This window comes from Dasypus novemcinctus, chromosome 8 (genome assembly GCF_030445035.2).
Source record: "Dasypus novemcinctus isolate mDasNov1 chromosome 8, mDasNov1.1.hap2, whole genome shotgun sequence".
Classification (NCBI taxonomy): Eukaryota; Metazoa; Chordata; class Mammalia; order Cingulata; family Dasypodidae; genus Dasypus; species Dasypus novemcinctus.
Genome location: NC_080680.1, coordinates 8,410,303 through 8,435,611, shown reverse-complemented (window position 1 = coordinate 8,435,611; position 25,309 = coordinate 8,410,303). Strand labels below are relative to the sequence as shown.

The following is a 25,309-nucleotide window of genomic DNA, read 5'->3' as shown; positions in this document are numbered from 1 at the left end:
CAGCAAAGTCATCTGATGCACTAAAGTTTTAAATTTTGATGAGGTTCCAGTTATCTACTTTTTGTTTTGTTGCTTGTGCTTTGGGTGCTAAATCTGAGAAACCATTGCCTAATTCAATGTCCTCAAGGTGCTTAACTATGTTTTCTTCTAGGAGTTTTATAGGTCTTTTTTTTATATTAAGGTTTTTGATCCCTTTTGAGTTGATTTCTGTACGGTATGTGAGGCAAAGGTCTACCGTCGTTCTTTTGTAACAGGACATCCAGTTTTCCCAGTACCATTTGTTGATGAGACTCTTGTTTGCCAATTGAGCAGACTTGGCACCCTTGTCAAAAATCAGTTAGCAGTTAATGAGAGGGTTGATTTCTGAACTCTCAATTAGACTCCATGGGTCTATATGCCTGTCCTTGTGCCACTATCATGCTGTTTTGGCTTTGTAATAGGTTGGGGGTTTTTTCTGTGTTTTTTTGGGGGGAGGGGGATGGAATTTTTCTTTATTAGAAAGTTCTGGGTTTACAGAACAATCATGCATAAAATACAGGATTCCCATATACCACCCCTCCACCGACACCTTCCATTGGTGTAGAACAAATCTGTTAAAATTGATGATAGCACATTTTTATAATTGCACTATTAACTAAAGACCATGATTTAACTTAAGGTTCACAGTCTGTATAGTCTAGTTCCATGGATTTTATTTTCCAGGCTCATAATTTGTTGTACAAATTGAGTATCACATGATGAGTTGACATTAGGCTTCTGCAACATCAGAACTTGGTCCTTGGATGAGGTACAGTTGAGAACCCATCTCAGCTAGAGATTTTTTTAGACTTTAACCTGAAGAATAGGACAAGCAAAACAATGCCACCATATGTGGCCAGTATACAATTCATTCTACCTGTAAGAGTATAAGAGTTAAAATAGTTTTTGTTTTTTGGTTTATTTTCTTCTTATTTTCTTTTAAATGCTGCATTCAAAAAATATGAGGCCCCCATATACCCCCAACCCTACCACTCCTCCCCTTCCACATCAACAACCTCTTCCATCATCACGGCACATCCACTGCACCTGGCGAATAAATTCTGGAGCACCGCTGCACCACATGGACAGTGGTCCACATTGTAGTCCACACTCTCCCCCAGTCCACCCAGTGGGCCACGGCAGGACACACAACATCCAGCATCCATCCCTGCAGCACCACCCAGGACAACTCCAAATCCTGAAAATGCCCCCACACCATATCTCTTCTTCCGTCTCCCTACCATCAGCAGCCACAGTGGCCACCCTCTCCACATCACTACTACAATTTCTTCCCTTACTAATCACAATAGTTCCCCAGCAGAACACCAGTAAGTCCACTCTAATCCATACTCTATTCCTTCATCCTGTGGACCCTGGAATGGTTATGTCCACTCTCCCTCTACATCAAGAGGGGGCTTAGATTCCACATGGATGATGGATACAATTCTCCTACTTGCAGCTGTAGGCACTCTTGGCTCCCTGGTGTGGTGGTTGACCCTCTTGAAATAGTTTTTAATACCAGTGAACTGGAATTGGGCATCAGTTTCTGGACCTGCCATGATTTCAATCTTGCCAAAGCCACAAATTCCACAGCCAGTGTCCTTCAACATACACCCATGGATTTTTTTTTTTAAATGATTGCTACCATATGTACAATCTAACATTTCCCCTTTTAATCACATTCAGATCTATATTTCAGTGCTAACTGTGTTCACAATGTTGTGCTACCATCACCATCACCCATCACCAAAACAAAGAAGCTGTCATCTTTCTAACACAGCTATGGTGCATGGCCCCAAGAAGCATCTGAAGGGTTCTGCAGTTCCAATGCACTGGATACTGCACAAACTGACCAGCGCATTTGCTCCCTGTCCATCCTCTCATCTCCAGAAGCTGAGAGATTGTCTCCCCATCATCTTATTCTTAAGGAACAGACTTGAGCATGCCCTGACAGGAAATGAAGTGAAGATCTTCATGCAGGAGTTCATTAAGATTGACGGCAAGGTCCAAACTAATATAACCTATCCTGCTGATTTTATGGATGTCATCATCATTGGCAAGACCAGAGAGAATCTCCATCTGATCTATGACACCAGGGTCATTTGGCTGTTCACTGTATTATGCCTGAGGAGGCCAAGTACAAGCTGGGCAAGATAAGAAAGATCTTTGTGAGTACAAAAGGAATCCCTCATCTTCTGACCCAAGATACTCGCACAATCTGCTCCCTGACCCCTAATCCTCTGATCAAAGTGAACTGCACCATTCAAATTGATTTGGAGGGAAGCAGATTTGGCTCAAATGACAGAGCATCCGTCTACCATATGGGAGGCTCAGGGTTCAAACCCAGGGCTTCCTGACCTGTGTGGTGAGTTGGCCCATGCGCAGTGCTGATGCGCGCGTGGAGTGCCATGCCACGCAGGGCCGTCCCCGCATAGGGGAGCTCCACGTGCAAGGATTGTGCCCCTGAAAGGAGAGTCGCCCTGAGCAAGAAGTGGTGCTGCACACACACAGAACTGACACAGCAAGATGACACAACAAAAAGAGACACCAATTCCCGGTACCACTGACAAGAATGCAAGCAGACACAGAAGAAATGCAGCGAATGGACACAGAGACCAGACAACAAGGAGCGGGGGAGAGAAATAAATAAAAAATAAATCTTTAAAAAAAAATCAATTTGGAGACTGGAAAGATCACCTGTTTCATCAAGTGTGACACTGGCAACCTGTGCGTGGTGACTAGCGGTGCTAACATGGGAAGAATCAGTGTGTTCACCAACAGAGAAGGAAAGTCTGCTCTTTAGATGTGAATCACATGGAAGATGCCAACAGCAATAACTTTACCACTGGCTTTCTAGCTTTACCACTGGCTTTCTAGCATTTTCACTATTGGCAAAGACAACAAACCCTGGATATCTCTTCCCCAAGGAAAAGGTATCTGCCTCATCATTGCTGAGCAGGGAGACAGACAGGCAGCCAAACAGCAGTGGGTGAAATGATCTCAAGGTGACATGAATGAAGAGCTTGTTGTGGCTAAAGACAATACAGTGCTTTTAAAAAAAAAAGGATTTTTGACATTAAGCAGGAAATGCCTCTATTAATCAACTAAATCCAATAGCATAGTTAAAAAAAATTCAATATAGTTTTCCCCAAAATACAAGCAAATATATTGGGATAAATATAGTTTATCCCAAAAATACAAGCAAATTCAATGTAAGTAAAGTTTACCAAATTCCTCCCTAAAATTCTAAGGCAGAAAATCAAATAACCTCACTAGATATTTTAAGTGATTACCATTTATAAGATTTTTTAAACTTTTAAAAAACTTGGAATTTAAAAAGAAAAAAAACAACTTGATAAAGATTTAATACCAAACAGAGCAAACTTCATATTTAATATAAAAAAGTTTAGATGCATTTCTAAATATTCAACTGTTACCAAAATCTGTCAGGATACAAGACAAAAAAAACTTCAAACTGGACTCCACTATAAAAATGGATGCAAATTTACCATTCCAATACGAGCATATAGAATCCAGAAGCACCATTACGGATGAAAGAATAATATACCATGACCAAGTGTGATTTACTCCAGGAAAGCTAAAATCTTTCAATAACAGAAAAGCTATCTAAATAATTCAAGTATTAAAAAATTCAAAATTCTCAGTATGTCAGGATAGTTCCTTAACATGCTTAAGGATGTATATCTCCAACTAAAAGCCAGGAGAACGCTTTACAGGGAGACATTAGAAGTTCTTCCTTCAGAGTCATAAATAAGGACAACGAAGATGTTTACTATATACCATTAAATTAAAAAAGCCTAAATCACTGTGGAGAATGTATAATATGGTCATACTTTGGAGGAAATGTATTAATATATACATCTTAACAAACAGTTAAGAATAAAAGGATGGAAAAAGAAAGATCATGCTAACATTAGAAAAGAAATCTGCAATGGCTATATAAATATCAAAGCAGATTTCAGAGTAAAGAATATTACCAGGGATAAAAAAGATTTTTTATGAGGATAATATGTGACAGCCTGAAGTTCTTTTATGAATCCCCAAAAAGAAAAGGATTATGTTTTTTAACTAGTCCATTCCTATGAGTGTGGGGTACTTTTAAATGGACTATGTCAATGAGGCATAACTCAGGCTAGGTCTCTGAACTCTTACTGGAGCTTTAAATAAAGGGAGACATAGAGAGACATAAAAAGGAAGGTGCCATTTTGACCTTGCTATGTGAGAGAGAGGACTTGAGGATCGCTAGCAGCCAAAGCTGAAGCACGAAGTCCCCGAGAGGCTGGGCCCATGGAGCAGCCCAAGGCTGAAGAGATGAGCCAGTTATCTGGTATATCACCTAGAGCTGAACTCAGGAAGAAAGCGGAGCAGCCGAGACAGAGAGGAGGCTGGAAAGAGACAAGCCCTGTGCCTGATCGCCCAGAGCTAAGCTCCTTCCAGGAGATGGTGGATTCTGGAGGGGAAGGCAGGGACCTCGGCAGAGATCAGCTATCATCTTCGCCACGTGGCAGGGCCCCAGTATCGCCAGTAGCTGGCTTTGGTGAGAAAGCATCTCTGATGGTGCTCTGTGGAACTGTAAGATTTTCCCCTAATAAAATTCCCATTATAACAGTCAACCCATGTCTGGCTGTTTGCATTGACATCCCTTTGGCAAACAAGACATAAAATATATGAAAAGTGTGATAGAATAAATGATATACTTCAAAAAAGACATTTCTTAATCTTAACCTGTGTTCTTGTGAGTGTGAACCCATTTGTAAATAGGACTTTTTGCAGAGGTTATCATTATATTAAGGTGTGGCCAAAATGGATCAGGGTGGGTCTTAATCCATATGACTGGATGCCATACAGAGAGAAGAAATCCAGTCACAGTCAGTCAGTAGAAAACATAGAAAGTCAAAGAAAGCTACAGGAGGAGAGCAATGACAACATCATGTGACGGAGGGCTGCCATAACCAGAAAACTACCAACCTCGGGAGAAAGCCTGGCCTGGCCGACATCTTGATTTTGGACTTCTAGCCTTCCAAATAGCGATCCAATAAATCCTAGTTCTTTAAGCAAGCCAACTTGTTAAGTATATTTGTCAGAATAGTCCTGGCAAACTAAGACACAGAAAAAAATGACAAAACTAAACATGTATGCACTAAATAAGAGAGCATTAAAATACACACAGCAATACAAACAGAACTGAAAAGAGAAATACAAACATTCACAATTATAGTTAGAGATTTAAATTTTTGTCTCTCAACAAACGGTAGCAAAATTACAGAGAAAATCAGTAAGACTATAACACTATCAACTAACTTAATTGAATTGAGATTTATAGAACATTCTACTCAACAATTTAGCAGAATATAAAACACTGCTAAAAAGAAATTAAAGACCGAAAAAAAAAAAAAAAGATTTTGAGTCCATGGTTCTAAAGAGCCAATGTTGCTAAAGATATCAATTCTGTACAAAACTGATCTACAGATCAAATGTAATCCCAGAAGTGCTTTTTGGTACAAACTGGCATGCTGTTTTTAAATTCATTTGGAAAAAAAACAACTTTGATAAAGAAGTTAGAGGATTAATATTACCTGATTTTAAGGTTTATTATAGAGCTACAATACTCAAGATAGAATAGTATTGTTATCAAGAAAGGCAAATAAATTAATGGAACAGAATAGAGTCTAGCTATAAACCCACATATATGTGGATGCCTCATTTTCGAAAAAGACACAAAGGCAAATAAGAGGAAAAGGGTAGCCTTTTCAACAAATGGTGCTAGAACAACTGGATATCCATATACAAGAAATGAACATCAATCAAAACCTTACATCCAAGATAACTGATAGCTTATGTCTAAAGACTTGGACATAAATGGTTACAGCAGCTTTATTCATAGTAGTCAAAAACTGAAAACAAGTCAATTATCTACCTAAAGACAGAATAGATAAACTGTGATATAGCCATACAATGCAATGCCATTCACTCAGCAATAAAAAGGAATACATTACAACATGAAAGAATTTCAAAATAATTATGCTGAAAGGGAAGCAGATTTGGCTCAACTGATAGAGCATCCGCATACCATATGGGAGGTCCAGGGTTCAAACCCAGGGCCTCCTGACCTGTGTGATGAGCCGGTCCACACGCACTGCTGATGTGTGCAAGGAGTGCCGTTCTACGCAGGGGTGTCCCCTGCATAAGGGAGCTCCACGCACAAGGAGTGCCCCTGTAAGGAGAGCCACCCTGAGTGAGAAAAGTGCAGCCTGCCCAGGAGTGGCACCGCACATACAGAGAGATGAAGCAGCAAGATGACGCAACAAAAAGAGACACAGATTCCCAGTGCCGCTGACAAGAATACAAGCGGACACAGAAGAACACATAGCAAATGCACATGAAGAGAAGACAACTCGGGTGGGGGGGATGGGGAGAGAAATAAAAAATAAATCTTTAAAAATACTAATAATAATGCTGAAAGAATCCAGGCCAAAAATAAAAAAATATTACATAATGTATGGTACCAATTATATAATCCTAGAAAATAAAAACTAATCTACAATGACAGAAAATAGTTCATTGGTTGCATGGAAAAAAAAGCAGGGAAGCAAGAGTAATTATGAAAACAGGAGAAAACTTTGGCAGTGATGAATGTGTTCATTATTTTGACCGTGTGTATCATCTTGATTGTGGTGAAGGCTTCATGGGTAAACTTTTAATCTACGCTTAGTGGCAACGCTCCAAAATGTGTTCATCAATCACAATGAATGTACGTCACTAATGCTGTTACTGTGGGAAAATGAGGGAGTTGTGGGGAGTGGGGCCTATGGGAATCCCTTAAATTTTTTATACGACATTTGTATAAGTATCTTTTTAAAAAATTAAATTAATTAAAATACATAAATAAAACAATCATATCAAATTGTGTGCATGTTATGTCAATTATACCTTAACAGAGCTGTTAGAAGACAGTAAAAAAAAAAAAAAAGGGAAAAAATATATAGCAAATAACCATTAACAACAACAACAATAATGATCAAGTTAAGAGTTGGTGACTCCTTACAACACAATGTTATAAATAATTTATATGTATTATCTTAGTAAATCACACACATATAAAATCACTCTTTGACACAGGCATTATTACCTTCATTTCACAAAAGAAACGGGGACATAAAGTGGATAAAAATTTGCCTAAAGAAATCTATAAATGGCTGAGCCTCCCTCCAGAGTTCATACCATGAACCACTGGTTTTAGTTTCTTGGCTGCTAAAACAAATACCAGACAATGGGACAATGGGTTGATTTAACCACAGGAGTTTATTGGCTCATGGTTTTAGAGGTTACCTGGCTTACTTCCTCCCAGGTCGGTATCTCCTGGCTGACCAGCAGTCTTTGGGGTTCCTTGGCTTTCCGTGACAGTCTTCTCTCTCTTCCCGGTTCAGATGACTTTCGGCTTCTGGCGGTTGCCATGGTATCTCTCTGACTTTCACTTTGCTTATAGAGGACCCCAGTAATCCAGATTAAAGCCCAGTCTGACTCAGTGGGGCCTACCTGAACTGAAATAACATCTTGAAGGGCTCTTATTTACAATGGGTCCACATACACCAGAATGCAGACCAAGAACATGTCCAAACTGGGGTGCACGGCTCACTCCACTACACAACTACTCTGCTCCACCAGGAGGGGTGGCATTTCATCAGATATTTAATCATAAATATTACTGCTGAACTGATAAGTATGTTTAGTTTTATAAATGAGGAGGCAATTTTAACTCTATTATGCAGATGAAAAATCTTTTTATCATTAGACTGGACATGTAAGTTGTAAGATAAAATATTCTTGGGAACACACAAACTGATGTTAACTCGGAATAGTTAACATTCTGTTTCTCACATTAAACCCATTAGAGTCACCAAAATGACTGCTTGGTTAAAAGTGAACTAAGTTTTACTTTAAAAATATAACATAAATAACTGCCAATCTTCTTAATTTACGGAGCAGAACTAATTTACCTTTCCTTACTAATTTTCCTTATTTAATTGCTGTAAGACAAGAGTGGGAGTTTAAACATTTGCTTCTACACTGCAACAAGGAATTCTTGAAGCCATTTTTCTAGCTTGGTACATAAAATAAACACTATAAAATATTAAGGTACAAATAAGGCTATCTTGATTATAAATGGACAACAGGAAAATAACATGCTGTTCACAAAATGGATAATCTGGTCTCTTAAAATTGCTATATATATATATATTTTAAAAGAACAAGAAAAATGAAACAATAATGAGAACAACAGACACTAACTCCAATCTCAAGTTAAAAGAAAGCACTTAAAAGTACTTGGAATCAAAATTACTGATTAACTAGATTTCATTACTTATATAACTTGGACATATAAGACAATAAAGCCAATTTTTTTTTAACACATTTGTTTTTATTGAAGTTAATAGATCACACAGAACATTACATTAAAAAAACATAAGAGGTTCCCAGATAACCCACTCCCCATCCCCCCACCCCCATCGTTTTTGTAAATTGTATTTTTTTGAAGATACATATGCCACAAAAAATGTTACATTAAAAAAACATAAGAGGTTCCCATATACCCCCCACCCCACCCCCCACTCCTCCCACACCAACAACCTCCCCCATCATTGTGGCACACTTACTGCACTTGGCGAACACATTTTTAATGAAAGAAAACGTGCAACTGAAGTAAATAAGTATGGCTGTAATATGAATCTCCAGTCCACTCTGTGTAACCACCCTTAAGCTAACCTCATTCTATCTTCTCCAGGGGCAGTAATTCACACATTCAACAGCAGTGATCGCGTGCCTACAACGGACCCCCCCCTCCGGTCTCACAGCCTGGGGACCAAAGGTAGTGAGAATACCTATCTTCAGCAAGTTTCAAAAATGTGCCTAGTGTTACATATTACATTTTAATTTATGATCCATTTTGAGTTAATCTGTATACAAACTATGAGATTCAGGCCACATTGCTGTTGTCTGGTTAACTTTATTTTGTGCATATAGATGTACAAGTTTCCAACACCATTTATTGAAAAGACTACACTTCCTTCAATGAACTGATGGTCCACCTTTGTCAAGTAACAGTCGTATTCATGTGGGTGTACTTCTGGAATCTAGTCAGTTCCACTGTTCTATGTGCCAACCCCTTCACCGTAACTACACCATCTTCATTACTTTACAAAAAGTCTTAAAATTCGAAACTGCGATTCCTCCAACTTCATTCCACTTTTTCAAAACTGTTAACTATCCTAGTTCTTTTGCCTTTCCATATGAATTCTTAATCAGCCTTTTTATAACTATAAAAAAAATACTGCTGGATTGATTGGAATTGCATCAAACCTGCGAATCAACTTAGGGAGAAATGATGTTTTTATTATATTGACTCTTCCAATCTATGAACAGTATAACCCTGCATTTATTTAGATTGTTGATTTCTTCCAACAGTTTTTCCAAGTTTTCAACATAGAATTGGTACAAATTTTATTAGATTTATAACTGACAAGTATTTCATTTGGGGGAAGCTAATGCAAATTTTAAATGTTTCCAATTGTTAGGTTCTGTTGTTGTTGTTGTTGTTATACATTCCATGGGATTTTCTACATAATCTTGTCATCTACAAATCATGTCTCTGTAAATATAATATCACCTACAAACAGGGACAAATAGATTTGTTTCTTCCCTTCCATTCACTGTGCCTTTTATTTCCTTTTCTTGCCTTAATGCAACTGTTAGGAATTCTAGCATGGTGCCAATAGGAGTAATGATAGGTAGCATCCTTGTACTGTTTCTCCATTAAGTATGATGCTACCTAAGGTTCCTCTAAATACCCTTTATCGCTATGAGGAAGTTGTGCGAGTTGTTGAGAATTTGACATTTATCTTCAAAAGGAATATTGAGCTACAGTTTTCTTGTAATTTATTAGTCTGGTTTTGGTATCAGAGAGATCTTGGCCTCATTAATTAGTTTGGAAGGGTTCCCACCTCTTCTATTTTGTGAAAGAGAGAGTGTAGGATTGGTGTAATTTCATCTTTAAATTATAGAATTCACTGGTGAAAACATCTGGGCAGAGCAATATTGTTTTTGAAAGGTTTTTAACTACTCATTCAATTTCTTCAATAGTTATAAAACCATTAAGGATAGCTATTTTATCTTGGGTGAGTTTTGGTAACCGGTGGTTTTCAAGGAATGGCTGATTTCAATTAAGTTGTTGAAATGATGTGGGAAACTTTTCATAGTATTCCCTTATTAATTTTTAATAGCTACAGAATCTAGTAATATCCCATCTTCCATTTCTAATATTTGTAAAATTTGTCTTCTCGGTTTCTCAGTTTTATTAGAGGCACATCAATTTTATTGATCTTTTCAAAAAGCCAGATGTTTGTGTTACTGACTTTTTCTGTTTTCAATTTAACTGATTTCTGCTCTTCTCTTTATTATTTTCTTCTTTTTAATTTCTTATTTTGCTCTTCTTCACAACTTTCTTAGGATGGAAGGTTATGTTATTAAATTGAGACATTCTTCTATTCTGTGATAAGCATTTCTGGGTATAAATTGTCCTCCAGTGACTGTATTAGCTGCATTCCACAAAATCTGATATGTGATGTTGTAGTATCATTTCCATTCAGTTCCAAATATTTCTAATTTCCCTTCAAACATCCTCTCTGATTCATGGTTTATTAAAAAATGTGTTGATTAATTTCCAGGTGTTTGTAGACTTTCCTATTATCTTTCTGTTATCAATTTCAAATTTAACTTCATTATGGTCAGAAAACATAACCTGTAAAATTTAAATTCCCTTAAAAGTTTAGGTTTATCACATGGCTGAGCATAAGGCTTGTCTGGTGAGTGTTCCATGTCCACATGAAAAGAATTTTGCTGGGTGGGTGTTGTTGGGTGGCATATTCTATAAATGTCAATAAGATCCAATCAGTTTAAAATGCTTTTTAGTTTTTTTTTCTATATTCCTTGTTGTTTTTCTATCAAATAGTAGTATTGATTACTGAAAGGTAAGTGTTAAAGTCTCAATTGTAAGTTTTTCTGTTTGTCCTTTCGTTTCTGTTAGTTTTTGGTTTGTGTATTTTGAAGCTCTTCCGTTAGGTATATACAAGTTTAGGGGTATTATGTCTTCTTGGTGAACTGCCCCTTTTAACATAACATAAATTCTCTCTTTATCACTGATGATTTTTTTGCTCTAAAGTCTACCTTGTCTGATATTAATGTAGCCATTCTAGCTATCTTTGGAATAGTTTGCATGGCCTATTTTTTTCCACCCTCTTATATTAAACTATATGAATATATTTAAAGTGAATTCTTGTACATGATATATGTGGTTCATGCTTTTAAAATGCACTGACCATCTGCCTTTTTACTGGTATGTTCTAAATGTTAACATTTAGTATAATTATTGAAATTAGTGGATTTAAGCCTATCATTTTATAATTTGCTTTCTGTTTGTTCTATATAGTTATTGTTCATTACTTTTCTCTTTCCTGCCTCCTTTTGGGTTATTTGAGCTTATCATGTTGATAAGCTTATCATGTTTGGGTTATTGAGCTTATCATGTTGCTGCCTATAACTTTTAGGCTTTGTTTTAGTGATTACTCTAGGAATTACAAATTATGAAGTTTATATAGAGTTACTGTATTTTATCATTTCAAATGATATGACAAACCTTATCATCTTATAGATCTTTTTGCCCTCCCCAACTTGATACTACAGTTGTGTTATAGTTTACTAGTAAATACACTGAAAACACCATAAAACATCAAGCATATTTTAAAAAACACAAGAGGAGAAGAAAATTTTATCATATCTACCCAGATATTAACCATTTCTGCTGCTCTCCCTTCATTTCTGTTCCAACTTTCTTCTCCTTCTTTTAGAGTGGGTCTTCTGACAATAAATTCTTGGTTTTCCTTTACTTGAGAATGTCCTTGAGTATTAAAAGATAATTTCTCTGAATATAGAATTAAAGAAAGATTTTTCCTTTTATACTTCAGAAATGCCATCCAACTTTGCCCAGACCTCTGTGGTTTCTGATAACACATCTATAGTCATTCAAATAATCATTTTCCTATTCAAATAATTGCTTCCCTATAAGTATTGAACCATTTTCTCTAGCTTTCAAGGTTGTTGGGTTTTTTGTTTTGGTTTTTTGTTTTTTCTTTTGGTTTTAGTTTTAAATAGTTTGATTATGAAATGTCTAGTCATGTATTTCTTTGAATTTAGTCCTTGGATTCACTTTGCTTCTTCAATCTGTAGATTTATATCTTTCACCAATTCAAGAAGTTTTCAGACAATATTTCTTAATTTTTTTTTCCTTCCACCACACTTGTTCATCTCACATTCTGGGAATCCCATAACTCAAACACTGTATCTTTTTTTTTAATAATTTTTTTTGAAGAAGCTTTAGAGTACATAAATGTTACATAAAAATATAGAGATTTCCCATATGTCCCACTCCCTTCCCCTCCCACCCTTTCTCACATTACCAACATCCTTCATTAGTGTGGTACATTTGTTACAATTGATGAACACACACTGAAGCATTGCTACTAAGCATGGACTACAGTTTATAGTTTACACTCTGTCCCGCACAGTTTTGTAGATTATGATGAAATATATAACGGCCTTTATCTGTCACTGTGATGTCATGCAGGACAATTCCAATGTCCCCAAAATGTCCCCTTATTATACCTATTCTTCCCTCTCCCTCCCCTCAGAACCTCTAGTGGCCACTGTCTTTATAACAATAAGTTATTCCATTGCTAGAATAATAAGTCTATAGAAGAAGAAGAAGTCTAATTTAGTCCATTGTTCATCCCCCAATCTTGAGGATTTGGGGATAGTGAGGCCCACTCTGCTTCCAGTTGAGAGAGGGCTTAGATCCCATGGGGCAGATGGATAGAACTACGTTGCTTGCAGTTGCAGACACTCTCTGTTCTTTGGGATAGGCGTTGTCCATTGTCATCTCCTTGTTAGTTGTTCTCGGTGAGTCCAATGAACTGGAAAGTAGGTGCTGCAACTATGCTGAGATTCTGGGCTCAGCTGGCACATGGTTGGACAAAAGATTTAGATCTCTGGGACATATATTTATCAAGTATAGTGCTAATTATAGGTTCAAATAAAAGAGGCAGAAGAGCCAAGTGTAGGAAAATTATAAATAAGTGTAACTCTGTTATACTGGGAAGCATAAATTCCAAAGTAAGGCCCACTGACAGTGTGCTGAATTCCTGAGCTGTCTTTTCTGCATATAGTTCTGAATGTTTCTAGAGCCTTCAGGAGCCCTGCTGTTTGAGGCACTGTTTACTGTGGCAGTCAATGTGATCCTGCTGAGACCTGCATAAGCATAACCTCCGGAATGACATTCCAACTCGCTTTGAAATATCTTAGCTATAAAAACTCATTTGTATTTAGCATTTCCCCTTCTAGGTCAAGGTCTTTTTCCAGATGCATTGCTATTTGGTGCTTAGTAATAATCCCTCGGTGCCAGAAGGCTCATCCCTGGGAGTTATGCCCCACGCCAGGGGGTGGGGAAGGTACTGTGTTTATATGTTGAGTTTGGCTTAGCATTTGAGCAACAAAGAGGTTTTCAGGAGGTAATTCTTAGGCAGTATATCATACTAGGCTACGTTTCAATTTCACGAGAAAAGGTTCATAAGTACAATCATCATTATCAAGAGCCTGACATAATGGTCTGTCTTCCTTCACTAGGCACTCATACTCGGGGAAACGAGGTCCTATTAGAGAATGTAGCAGAACCCCCCAGGATGGGAATTCAGTATTCTTTGGATTACTATGACCCATGAATACTTGAACATATTCAAATGCCTTAGAGGCATGCCCCAGGTGAACCCCTCCCTGTGCTGCCACGCACAACGAGTGCCATGCCACGCAGGGGCCCTACATGCAAGGAGCACGCCCTGCAAGGAGAGCCACCCTGCACAAAAAGCGCAGCCTGTCCAGGAGTGGCACTGCACACACGGAGAGGTGATGCAGCAAGATGATGCAACAAAAAAGAGACACAGATTTCCATGCCACCTGATGAAAATGCAAGCAGACACAGAAGAACACACAGCAAATGGACACAAGAGTTCGGACAATACAAGGGAGGGAGAAATAAATTTAAAAACAAACAAACAAAAAAAAACCTCTCCAAAAGTAGAGCCAACAAAATAAGCAAATAAAATTAATAAGAAAATGAAATATAAATATTTTTTAAAATAAATAAAACACAAAAAATTTTTAAGCTTTGAAATAATAGGAAAAAAATTTTAGACATTGTGTCCTTCATCACTGTAAGATCTGTAGTATGTTCAGTGACATTTTCTTCTGTATATTCCCTCAGTGTCTTATTTTTTTTCCATTTTATCTTCAGAGAAGCTTTATAGAGAAGTCACATAGAGAATATAGGAGATACCATATCCCCAATACCCTTCCCCTCCTCCCCTTTTAATAATATTTTACATGCAGAAGGTACATGTTACAACTGATGTACAAATATTGTAGTACTGCTACTAACCATGGTCAATTGTTTACATTATGGCTTACATTTTGGACTGTACACTTTTACAGGTTTTATAGGAGGAGATACAGTTATTAGCTGGGCTCACCTTATGGCCTTATAAATGCAAATCTGTTGATTCTTCCTTTGTGATAGCTGACAGAATCCAACCTATTTTCTCTAAACTCACAATTCTTAGTTTTAAATGAATGTATTCCTATGCTATTCCAACAACTTGAAATAACAATAGGGTAGTTATGATACTCATGCACGTTTAATCTGTCAGATTTCAGATGGCCAATGCCCAGGAAGCATTTTTGAGTCCTCCATATATGTTTCCTCCACAGCAACTAAGAAAATGCCCCAGACACAGGAAGAAGTAGAAAAATATCTCCATAATGAATGATAACTCCCAAACACTCTAATTACACATAAAGAAATGATCACTGAGTTATATTCCAATTTGTAAACAAGTGAGGCTTTTCAGTGTGCATATATACATATATAAATGTATGGCAGTAAGTATACTAGACTTCAGAACACTGAATGTTAGCCTTTAAGGAGTTACCTGAGGTAGCACTATACTAAATTCAGCAATGCTGTCCATTGTCCATGACATTTGTAAAATGTCTGACATTATATAAGCCTCTTAAGAATATTAGACTTATTTTTGTTGTCATACTTTTCTTCTTCCTGAAATAGTATGACCTGATTAATCAGATTTGGCAGAGAAAGCTCTTTTGCTATTTATGAAAATCAAATTCACCCTCACAGGATAGAGATGAGTCACTGCTGAGGATATTTAAAAAAAAAATAAGCTCAGATTCTGATGTAAATTCTAAAAGGATTTCAAAAAAGGTTATGAGCAAATCCTTCCAAAATGCTGCTATGTTCAGGACAACACATACAGGAATTAAAAGATCAGCCATTACTTCACAGACACACCTTAAATCACAGTTCCTGGAGGGCCTGCCAGGAGCCTGCCTTATTGCTGAGCACACGCTGCTCCCTCGCCCTGGTGAGGAAAACACAGGGAACCGGGGGCACGTCTTCTGGCTCCACCGTGCTCGGATTGCTTTCTTCTCTCTCTCTTTTTTAATTTGGGCAATGTTCAAAGCCCTTACTAAAGATTCTTTCCATGAAAAATTTCTAAGAAGAGAGTGCTGAGAGTGCTCCTGCAGTTATTATCACCACAAACGGGCCAACCTAACATTAAGTGCCTTTTTACATGATGCAAAATGAAAAATGTAGCACAACCCATTTATTATTCTTGGCAAAGTTTTTTAGCCTAAATCTAAGCATGAGGAAATAGTCATGAATGAGAAAACTCAGTAAGATAATTTGTAGGCATTTTTTCAAAAAATTACCACTATTAAAAAAAAGAGAAGAAGATGGGGGACTCTTCTACATCAAAAAAAAGACATAACTAAATGCAATGTGAGACACTTAACTGGATCCTGGATTGAAAAAGGAAAACAAGAACAACAATAACAACAAAAAGCTGCCAACAACATTTTGAAACAATTGTGGGAACCTGAATACAGATCATATATCAGATGATGTTACTAGATTAATGTTGATATCCTTATGCTTGATAATAGTGTATTAGTAAAAGACTATCCTTATTCTTAGGAAACACATGCTGTAGTATTTAAAGGTCAAATGTTATGACAATGCAACTTGTTCTGAAATGGTTGAGCAGGAAAGCATGCATAAGTATATACGAAAGAGTGGGAGAGTCAAAGGAGGGAAGGAATGGGGGAGAAATAGCAATAGATTTCGGTGACAGAAAGGAAGATGTTCATTTTACTGTCTTTCAACTTTCCTTAATCTTATTTCCAAAATAAAAAAGTTAAGGGGATAAGAGATTTCTCAGAGCTAGTGGAAATATTAGGCATCTTGATCACAGTGGTATATAACCAAGTAAAAAGACTGAACAGTTATCTTTGTTGTAAGATCCCTGGCACAGACCTCAAATTTTCCAGTAGAGGAGGCAAGAAGAAAAGCTAAGAATTAAGGAATCTACTACTATTTCCTGTGTAAATTTAAAGAAATTTCATAAACTGTCAAATGTAAGGATCTTACCCTTCCCCCCTGAATTTTTTACAGTTAATTCTTATAAATGTGAATATATAGTGTTCTAGAATGGTATTATTTTAGGAGGCATGTCTAAAAGAGAATTTTATATTATTTAGAGCATTTTACCATTTGGGAAGAAGACAAAGTTCAAGTGCTTTAATAAAGGCGAAAATATTAGAGAACAGTCTAGGACTGAGTATTGTGCACAAATCCCCAACATAATTGAGAAAATTGTAGCAATGTTCTAGGACAGGGGTTCTTAATCTTTTTCATTCCACAGATCCCTTTGGCAGTCTGATGAAATGAATACTATATCTTATTTATTGTATACATTCACAAGTGAAGGAAATGCTAGATTTCAGTTAGAGGTCAGAGAAAACAAAGATAAGTTGATTTTTTTCAATTTAAACTCATGTACCCTCTGAAGTCTTTCCATGGACCCCTGTTCTAGGGTAACAAGTTTAATTCTAGCCAATGTTTTTTTGTTTTTTGTTTTTTTAAATGAATGTATGTGTATGTATATACATATTTTTTTAGACACAGGCTGAATGTGCTTTTTTTTTTCACTTTTTTTATTAAAGTTAACAGATCACAAAGAACGTTACATTAAAAAACATTAAAAAAACAAACGTTTTAAATCAAAAACATATTCTGTATTTTATATTTGTCCATAATCAAATATGCATATTGCAAATGAAACTACTGGTTTTAGTCTATCCCATTCCATCTTTCAATTACTAGTATAAATACTATTTAAAGAAATACAAATTTGTTTTTACTATATTTCTGCATTCCTTCATACTTTCCTTTTCATTAAACTACATACTTTGAATATTCATTTGATACCAGACAATATCCTTCCTAATGAAAACTAAAATTGAGAATTCTAACTTGATCTTGTAATTTTTTCTATTTTATTTTGACACAATTTTACAAAACATATCTTAAAAATAATCATATTACTATTTAGGGACAAGTTCAAGAAAAGAAAGCCAAATGTTAGTGTTGTTCCCATTAAATTGCTATCACAAAAGGGCAGAAGTGATAATGATGTGACAACCAGTAGCATCAGGTGAACTCTTTTGTCTTTACCAAGTATATAGTAAATCCAAATAAAAAGGTACATTTCATTTGGATAAACTTTCAAACACTGCCTAGGATAGAACTATGTACCTGTAGTAACTTAGAGGAGCATTATTGTCAGACTTGTCACACACACCCCTTCTAGAATGGATGCAATTCAGATATTATACCCAAAACACTTCCTGTATCCATAATATTAAAAGGAGGAAGAAAAAAACTTTTATTTTTTTCCACAATATTCTCCCCATATCTGACTTGTCCCCAGTTATTTTCTACCCATTTTTCAGCTGCAGCAGGAGCCTGTGGTTAAGGGACCAGCTCCTGGGACGCTTGCCCCTGCGGCCCCTGGAGGTCTTTATCAGGAGGCAACAAGGTAGCCAGGCAAGCTGCTGCTTTAGCCAGCAGATCCACCAAGGGAGAATATTTTTTTCCACAATATTCTCCCCATATCTGACTTGTCCCCAGTTATTTTCTACCCATTTTTCAGCTGCAGCAGGAGCCTGTGGTTAAGGGACCAGCTCCTGGGACGCTTGCCCCTGCGGCCCCTGGAGGTCTTTATCAGGAGGCAACAAGGTAGCCAGGCAAGCTGCTGCTTTAGCCAGCAGATCCACCAAGGGAGGCGAGCAGGAGGCGTACCCTACAGTCTCGTGACCCAACGCTCGGCTCTTCACCACCGCTAACAAATGTGGATTGTCAGGAGGAGGAGACCCAAAGATCTCTCAAGGAATTCCAACACCCACAAATTTATAGAGCGTTTGAAGTTTTTGAAAAAGCAGAGTTTTTGTATAAGGATCATCCATGAGAAAGGGAAAGGGGAGGGAGATGGTAAAATATCCATCTTCTGTAATGAGAACAGAGGGGGAATTTTCCACATCATCTTTGGATGATACATTTGAAACTGTCTTATTGTTTTTAAGGAATCAGACTTTAACTTGAGTAATCTACTACCTTAATAATAATGTGAAAATTGAACAAATATCCTGTGTGCATTTCTTTCGTATCAATGTGAATATGTGGCCTTACGTAGAATCAAATTCACTTTCAATAAAAAATCCAGTGCCATATAACTACATGCTATGAGTTATCAACATGAAAGCTTTACAATATTAAAGGAACAACTGAAACATATTCCTATGGTCTCATTTTATTTAAAAAAAAAAAAAAAGAGGAGGAAGAAAGGAAAAAAACAGAACCCCCCTCCTTTATAAACAGATGGTAAAATGCTAAAGCCCTAACAAATAAATTTAATAAATAAAAATTTAAAAGACAAACTGCATTCATGGAAACATATCCATATTCAATCAAATTTACAAAAAGTGGGATCTAATTAAAGAATCCACTATTGAGGAAGACCATGAAGAACTTAAGTATATTTGGAAGAAAATTCTTGTTTCTAGTCCTCACATGAGAGAAAATGGTAGGGGCTAAAGCCATGCTCTTCATCTCTATATAATAATCAGTTAATCTTTTTTTCATCTAAGCACACCAACAATTACCATCCTACAACCATTCTACCCTGCAATGTTTTTTTTTTCTTCTTATTTTTGTTTCTTTGTTTAGGAGGTACTAGGGATTGAACCCAGGGCCTTGTATATGGGAAGCAGGCACTCAACCACTGAGCCACACCCAGTCCCCCCATAGAATGGTTTAGACACAAAACACTTCATATTCAAGAACGCTAAATATCCAAATTTCCAAGTTCATCCTTCTTCCACTTCCAATTTTCTGCCACTTACTAACTCCCAGTCAAAAAAAAACTTGTTTGAACATCATTAAAAGCCACTATCTTTTCAGGACTAGTTTATTCCAGCTACATAAAAGTTACATTCTAATTTAACAAATAAATGTTTACTTCTTAAAAGATTCTCAGAAACATATCATGTCATCCTTTTTCTAAACCTTTTTTTGTCTTACATTAGTTATCTGTTAATTCTGTGCAATAGGATCCATTTTCTTATACATTATTTCTCTAGTGCTTCACTATGGAAATGATAGGCATGGTATAAGAGGTAAATATTAAATGCTTTTAACCTACAAGAAGAGCAAGTGCATGGATTACTGAAGTAGAAGACCTAATAAGTCCTACACATGAATCTGTATAGTCTTCAATTTCACAATAACTTACATTTAAATTTCTATCTACATACCCTTGCCCTGGTTTGAGTCTTTTGTGGACCCCAGAAAATTATGTTCTTAAGTAAACCCATTCCTGTGCAAGTGAATCTATTGTATGTGGTAGGAGCTTTGGGTCAGATTCACTTAAGGGACCTTTTGATTAGATCACTTCAGTTAAGGGCTTATGATTAGATTATGGATGTGGGACCCTCTGGCTGAATTTAATCCAGTTGGGGGCCTTTGGGACTTCGGTGAGACGTGACCCAGGGCGGATCTCGGCACTCTTGCTTGAGTCTTTCATAAACGGCTGGGGAAATATTCAGAGACACATAGAGAAAGACACACTGCATGCCATTTCACACCGCCACATGAGAAAAGATTCCTGGATCACCTACAGCCGCAGAACGACAGAGAAACCCCAAGGGGCTGAAGAGAGGCTGAGAAAGAGGCCAGAGGCTGTAATCAGCAGAGAAGCCTGACGAGGAAGAGACAAGACCCAGGGAGAGATGTGCCGTGTGCTGTGCCGTGTGCCTGGCCGCACGCAGCGGCATTCCAAGAGAAAAGTGAGCCTGCAGGAGAAGGCACGACAGCTGCCCTTCTGCCCGGCCAGGCTGCAGGAGCCCAGGACCTCCAGGAGCTGACCTCTGGTGAGACAGCATCTCTGATGATGCCATGACGTAGACACTTTTACAGCCTTGGAACTGCAAGAGTTTACCCTAATAAATTCCCATTATAAAATCCAACCCATTTCTGCTAGTTTTGCTTTGGCAGTCTTTAGGAAACTAAAACAACCTGAAGCAGGATACATATCCTTATAATACGGTGAATCACACAATTTTAACCTAGTCATATGCAATCACATCTGAAATGTTCAATAGTATCTTTAATTTTTGTATCATTACTGTTATTTCATTCAGACTCTAATAGGTAAATTACCACTTATGATTCCTAAATGTTACCAAGGAAGGCTACTATTAATATGCTAAGTCTTAAAAGAAGTTTACTTTTTGAAAGAAAAACATCAAAAAATGGGACTATTCCAAAATTCTCTGAGTCAAATAAAATTATTTTAAAAACTCAGATTTATTGGGTGAAAAAAATATTCATTATAAATGTGGAGGAAAGTGCTTGCTTTCTTAAATGATCCTTTCCAACAGAAGACACTGACATGCCTTTTTTGTACTAAGGAAAAGAAACAGTGCCTCTTCCGCTCCCAGCTCGGGCTCCTCGCTCACCACCACCTCTGTCCTGCTGCACGGGGACAGGGAACGCAGCCCTAAGCCTGGACCGCTCACTCCTCCTCCGCTCGTGGTCTGACTGCGTGCACAAAGCTCGATGTGGGGGCGCGCACATTCATATACTCACAGAAAAGTATCAAAATACCTGTGTGATCCTTTAGCAAAACAGACCCAAACAGAGATAAAAAGGTGACAACTAAAATAATTTTAAAATTAGGAAACAATGCAGAAAAGCAGAGAGAGAGAACACAGAAGAGAGAGCAAGAGTCAGCATAATCACAGTCTTCACCACCTACACTAGCTAAAGAAAAACATCTTTTAAACGAGGACTTGGCTAGATGGGCAAACAATACAGCATTAGTCTCTTTGCCCCAAATGCTGTATTTTGGTAGGAGCCTTTCAGCTATGCCTTGTTCTGAGAAATAAATCATAGGTATTAACAGAGCTGGGTGCTAAGGAGGCATACCTGCACCAGGAATAATAGCCAACTTTGTTTCAACCAGGCCCATTTTTGCAGAGGAAGCTGAAAAAGAAACAAAGAAAATTTGAGTAATGTCAGTGTCATCAAATTCAAATACAATGACTTGAAAAAGATAGTAAAATATGCAAGAATAAAAATATTGTTCACTAATTAAACTTGTGCCACAATGTTTCAAAAAGCCACTTCAAAAGGCATTTCGTTTTAGAAATGAGGAAACGGTTTAATGACGTCTTAAAAGATTCACGTTTTCTGCTAAAACTTGCTTGGCAGTGAAGTGGTGGGGGCAGTCACTCCCTCCCTGGACCTGGGGTCGCCAGGCCATGTCTGGGGCACCATCCCGTGTGTGCCAGGCTCAGGAGGGAGCTGTCTCTGGCGAGTATGACTCCTTTAACTGCCTGAACAGCCCCCAGCTCAAGCCGCTTAACAGCACATCAGATATGGCGACTTCTCAAGATCAGCTTCCAGTTACTTTCTGACAAGTGGTTTTATTGTTCCCACAGCTGGATAGGGTTTTTATGTTTGTTTTCATGGTTACTTAATTATTTCTTTATCTGCATATCCAAATGTACTTGGACTACTTCCTATATCCTAACTCCCAGAATTTATATCCTTACAGAAATGGATTACATGCACATGCTATTTCTAATTAAAAGTCCAATGACTGCAGAGAAGAAAATAGGGACCTAAAATAAAATGGAAAGGGAAGAAAGTACACAGGGATTACCAATGCTACTCTCAAGAAACAGTCACCGCAAAAATTACGAAATCATGTGATTATGCTGACTCTGCTTCTACTAAGCAGCTCATCAGAAGTGATCAAGGGAACCTCTTCACTGCCTGCTCTGCCCAGCCGCTGGCCCTGGAACTCCTCTTTCTCTCATCCTGAGGAGAGTGCGAGGACACAGAGGATGTGTTCTCAACGATAAAACCAGCCGCAGCTCCAGCCAGATGGCGCACGGCAGGCGCGTGGGCTGGGAGGCCAGGCTGCCCTGACTCAGATCCCAGCCCAGCCACGGCACGGTCCTCACCGCCTCTCTGCTCCAGCCTCCTCACATCCTCCTCCAGGTGCTAGCAAGATGGGGAGTCAAGACACGTTGAGTACTCAGAGGGGCGTGGCACACCTCGCCAACACTCAATAAATGGTTCTTGTTATTTTCATAACCACCTCATTCAAACCTCAAAAAACCATGCAAGAAAAGTGAACACAGACAAGCCTAAGTTGTTACCACTGTAGCTCACAATGAAGTGCTCATGTGAGGCATCTGTCAGAGATGAGCACATTTACTCTTCACAACAGCAACAATCATTTTCTCATTTTAGAGAAGAGGAAACTGATCTAAAAAGGGCAGGAGCTAAGATTCAAACTCAGTTTTATTTGACCCAAATACTGTTCTCTTTTGCTACTGCTAAGAAAGAGCAGAAAACTACAAAAGACTGTTTTTTTACCAGGAATTTTAAATATGACATTAAGCCCAAGAGGTGACTTTTTCTAAATAGTCTACTCAACAACAGGCAAGAATAAAAGACTTGGGATTATCTGAAGAGGAAACACAAATTTCATTTATTTTGGGGAGCAGATATGGCTTAAGCGACTGAGCACCAGCTTCCCACATGGGAGTGCTGAGTTCAGTCCCCAGTGCCTCCTAAAAACATAAACAAACAAGCAAACAAACAACAAAAACAACTCATGGTTGCCATTGTGGCTCAGTGGTTGAGCTCCAGCTTCCCACGTACGAGGTCCCAGGCTAATTCTCCACCCCTAACACCATAAAAAAACAAAACAAAACAAAACCAAAAAACTCTTCATTTATTTCAAATCACATTTTAAAAGGATTGTCTCACCTGCCACTCTTATATCACAGGCTAAAGCCAGTTCAAGACCACCACCTAACGCAAGTCCATCTATTGCTGCAATAGTTGGCACAGGAAGATTAGCTGAAATACAAAAGAAAAAGTTTATGCTTCATCAAACAGACCATTATTGTTACTATGTAATTCCTTTTATATTTTTTATGCAAATGTACTTTTAAATGGGATATCAACTACAAAATTTTGTAACCCTTGCCTTTAACAAGATATAACCATTTTCTCCATCATTAGTCTTCAAAAACTTTATTTAATGGTCACAAAGCATTCCACTACATGAAGGTACAATATTGTTTAACCTTCCCTTATTACTGAATCACTTTCATAAACAGTTCTTCTTGAATTAACAGAACCATAGTCTCTATGACCTTTTTTTTCCATTTTTGTGTTGGTTTTTTTTTTTTTTTTTCCCCTATGACTTCTTGACCTTAGAGCCAAAGTCTTTGGAGATGTCTGGTTCACACAAATTTCAAGCTGAAATGAGAGTAGGAATATAACTGCAAAATATATGCTTGTTTACGGGCTACCTCAGCGCTTAACAACGACAGCCTTCTAAGTAACAACTACTCAAACATGAAAGCAGGAGCCCAAGGGCTTGCTCTGGCACAGACTCACTAATTATATTAATTTAGAAGAAGTACTGTAAAAATACTTAGAACATGATCAAGCTCTAGAAAATACTACACTTCAGTAAAGTAGTTGCCAAATGGAAGAGGTTCTGAAAACAAGAACATAGAAACATGACTGGGAAGAGATTAGCTAGTCCAGAGCTCAAAACTAGATTTTCTTGAGACCAGAAAGAGAATATTATTTTAATGAGACTTTGTGAATTACAATATTCAGATTTCATTTTTATAACTGGTTCAAGATATGGCTGGTTATATTAAGGAGTTATTTTGTAAAGTAGAATCCATCCTACTAATTTTATTTTTGACTATGAGAATTCTGTGAAGCTAGGCTGGCCAAACAGAATGTGGATATTAGAAAAATAACACCCCAAAATTTCACTCTTCCATTGGTAGTCTGATTTGTGAAGGCCCCCAGTCAGAAATTTATTCCCAGACCCCTGGAATAAATCTGCTCAGATGGAGTAGGGATAAGCTGCTAACCACCTGAGGCTAAAATAATCTACCGAAGGAAGAAAACTGGCATACCACAGTCAGACAGGGCTTTCACATAGTAGGCACTTCATGACTGGTGCCTGTCTGAATGTTTATGGTACAGGAAGGACTTGAAAGGGAGGCTAATTCAAATGTGCTTCACATATTTACATTACAGCACACTTGGCAGAAAAAAAATGAGTGGTTATGTCACTGTTCACGGACCAGGAAACTAGTTCAAAGTACAAACACTATCTAGTTAATTTTATGGGAGAGGGGAAAGAAATATCAAGGAAGTAATACAAGAGCAAATTAATCTGAGTGGTTCTCAAGGCCACCCTGAGCTCCTGCTTTGCTGCCCACTCTAAACCCATCTTCTTTTTCAAGGGCCTTGCTCTACAGATTGTTTTATTTCTAGACTCCCTGGTCTCAGGTTCCTCCCATCGAAACCTCTCTTGGGCCTTGCCAACGCCCTCTGCTAGGCTCCCTTTACAGACAAGCTTCTGGGATAAGAAGAGCAAACGCAGGTCGCCCACACCATTCCCTCCAGCTACAGCTAACCGAACTCCACGTCCTTCAATCTACCCAGTCTGCTCCTGTTCAAGGTGCCAGTGACATCCGAGCGATGTCCACTCTCCCATGCAGTGTTCAGTTCCTATTAAAGCAGCTGCCTCTGAATTCCTCTCCATCTGCCTGCTGGGCCTCTCGTCATCTTCCATGCTTTTCCTTTCAACCCTGGTTCTCTCTCAAAGCTCTGCCAGGGGTATCATCCCATCTATGACTTTAT

General features: G+C 37.9%; 1 protein-coding gene and 1 pseudogene across 3 annotated transcripts in view; one reads left to right on the top strand and one right to left on the bottom strand.

The window, feature by feature from the left end:
- Positions 1–25,309, bottom strand: part of AUH (AU RNA binding methylglutaconyl-CoA hydratase) — a 152,282-nt gene that overhangs the window by 56,873 nt on the left and 70,100 nt on the right. For all 3 annotated transcript variants that reach the window (XM_058301426.2, XM_058301427.2, XM_058301429.2), the window contains 2 exons: positions 23,399–23,491; positions 21,542–21,598 (listed from right to left, as the gene is read on the bottom strand). In XM_058301426.2, the coding sequence (XP_058157409.1) occupies positions 21,542–21,598; positions 23,399–23,491 (150 nt within the window). The remainder of the gene's footprint in view (positions 1–21,541; positions 21,599–23,398; positions 23,492–25,309) is intronic.
- LOC139439477 (small ribosomal subunit protein eS4, X isoform-like) lies at positions 1,801–3,097 on the top strand (annotated as a pseudogene).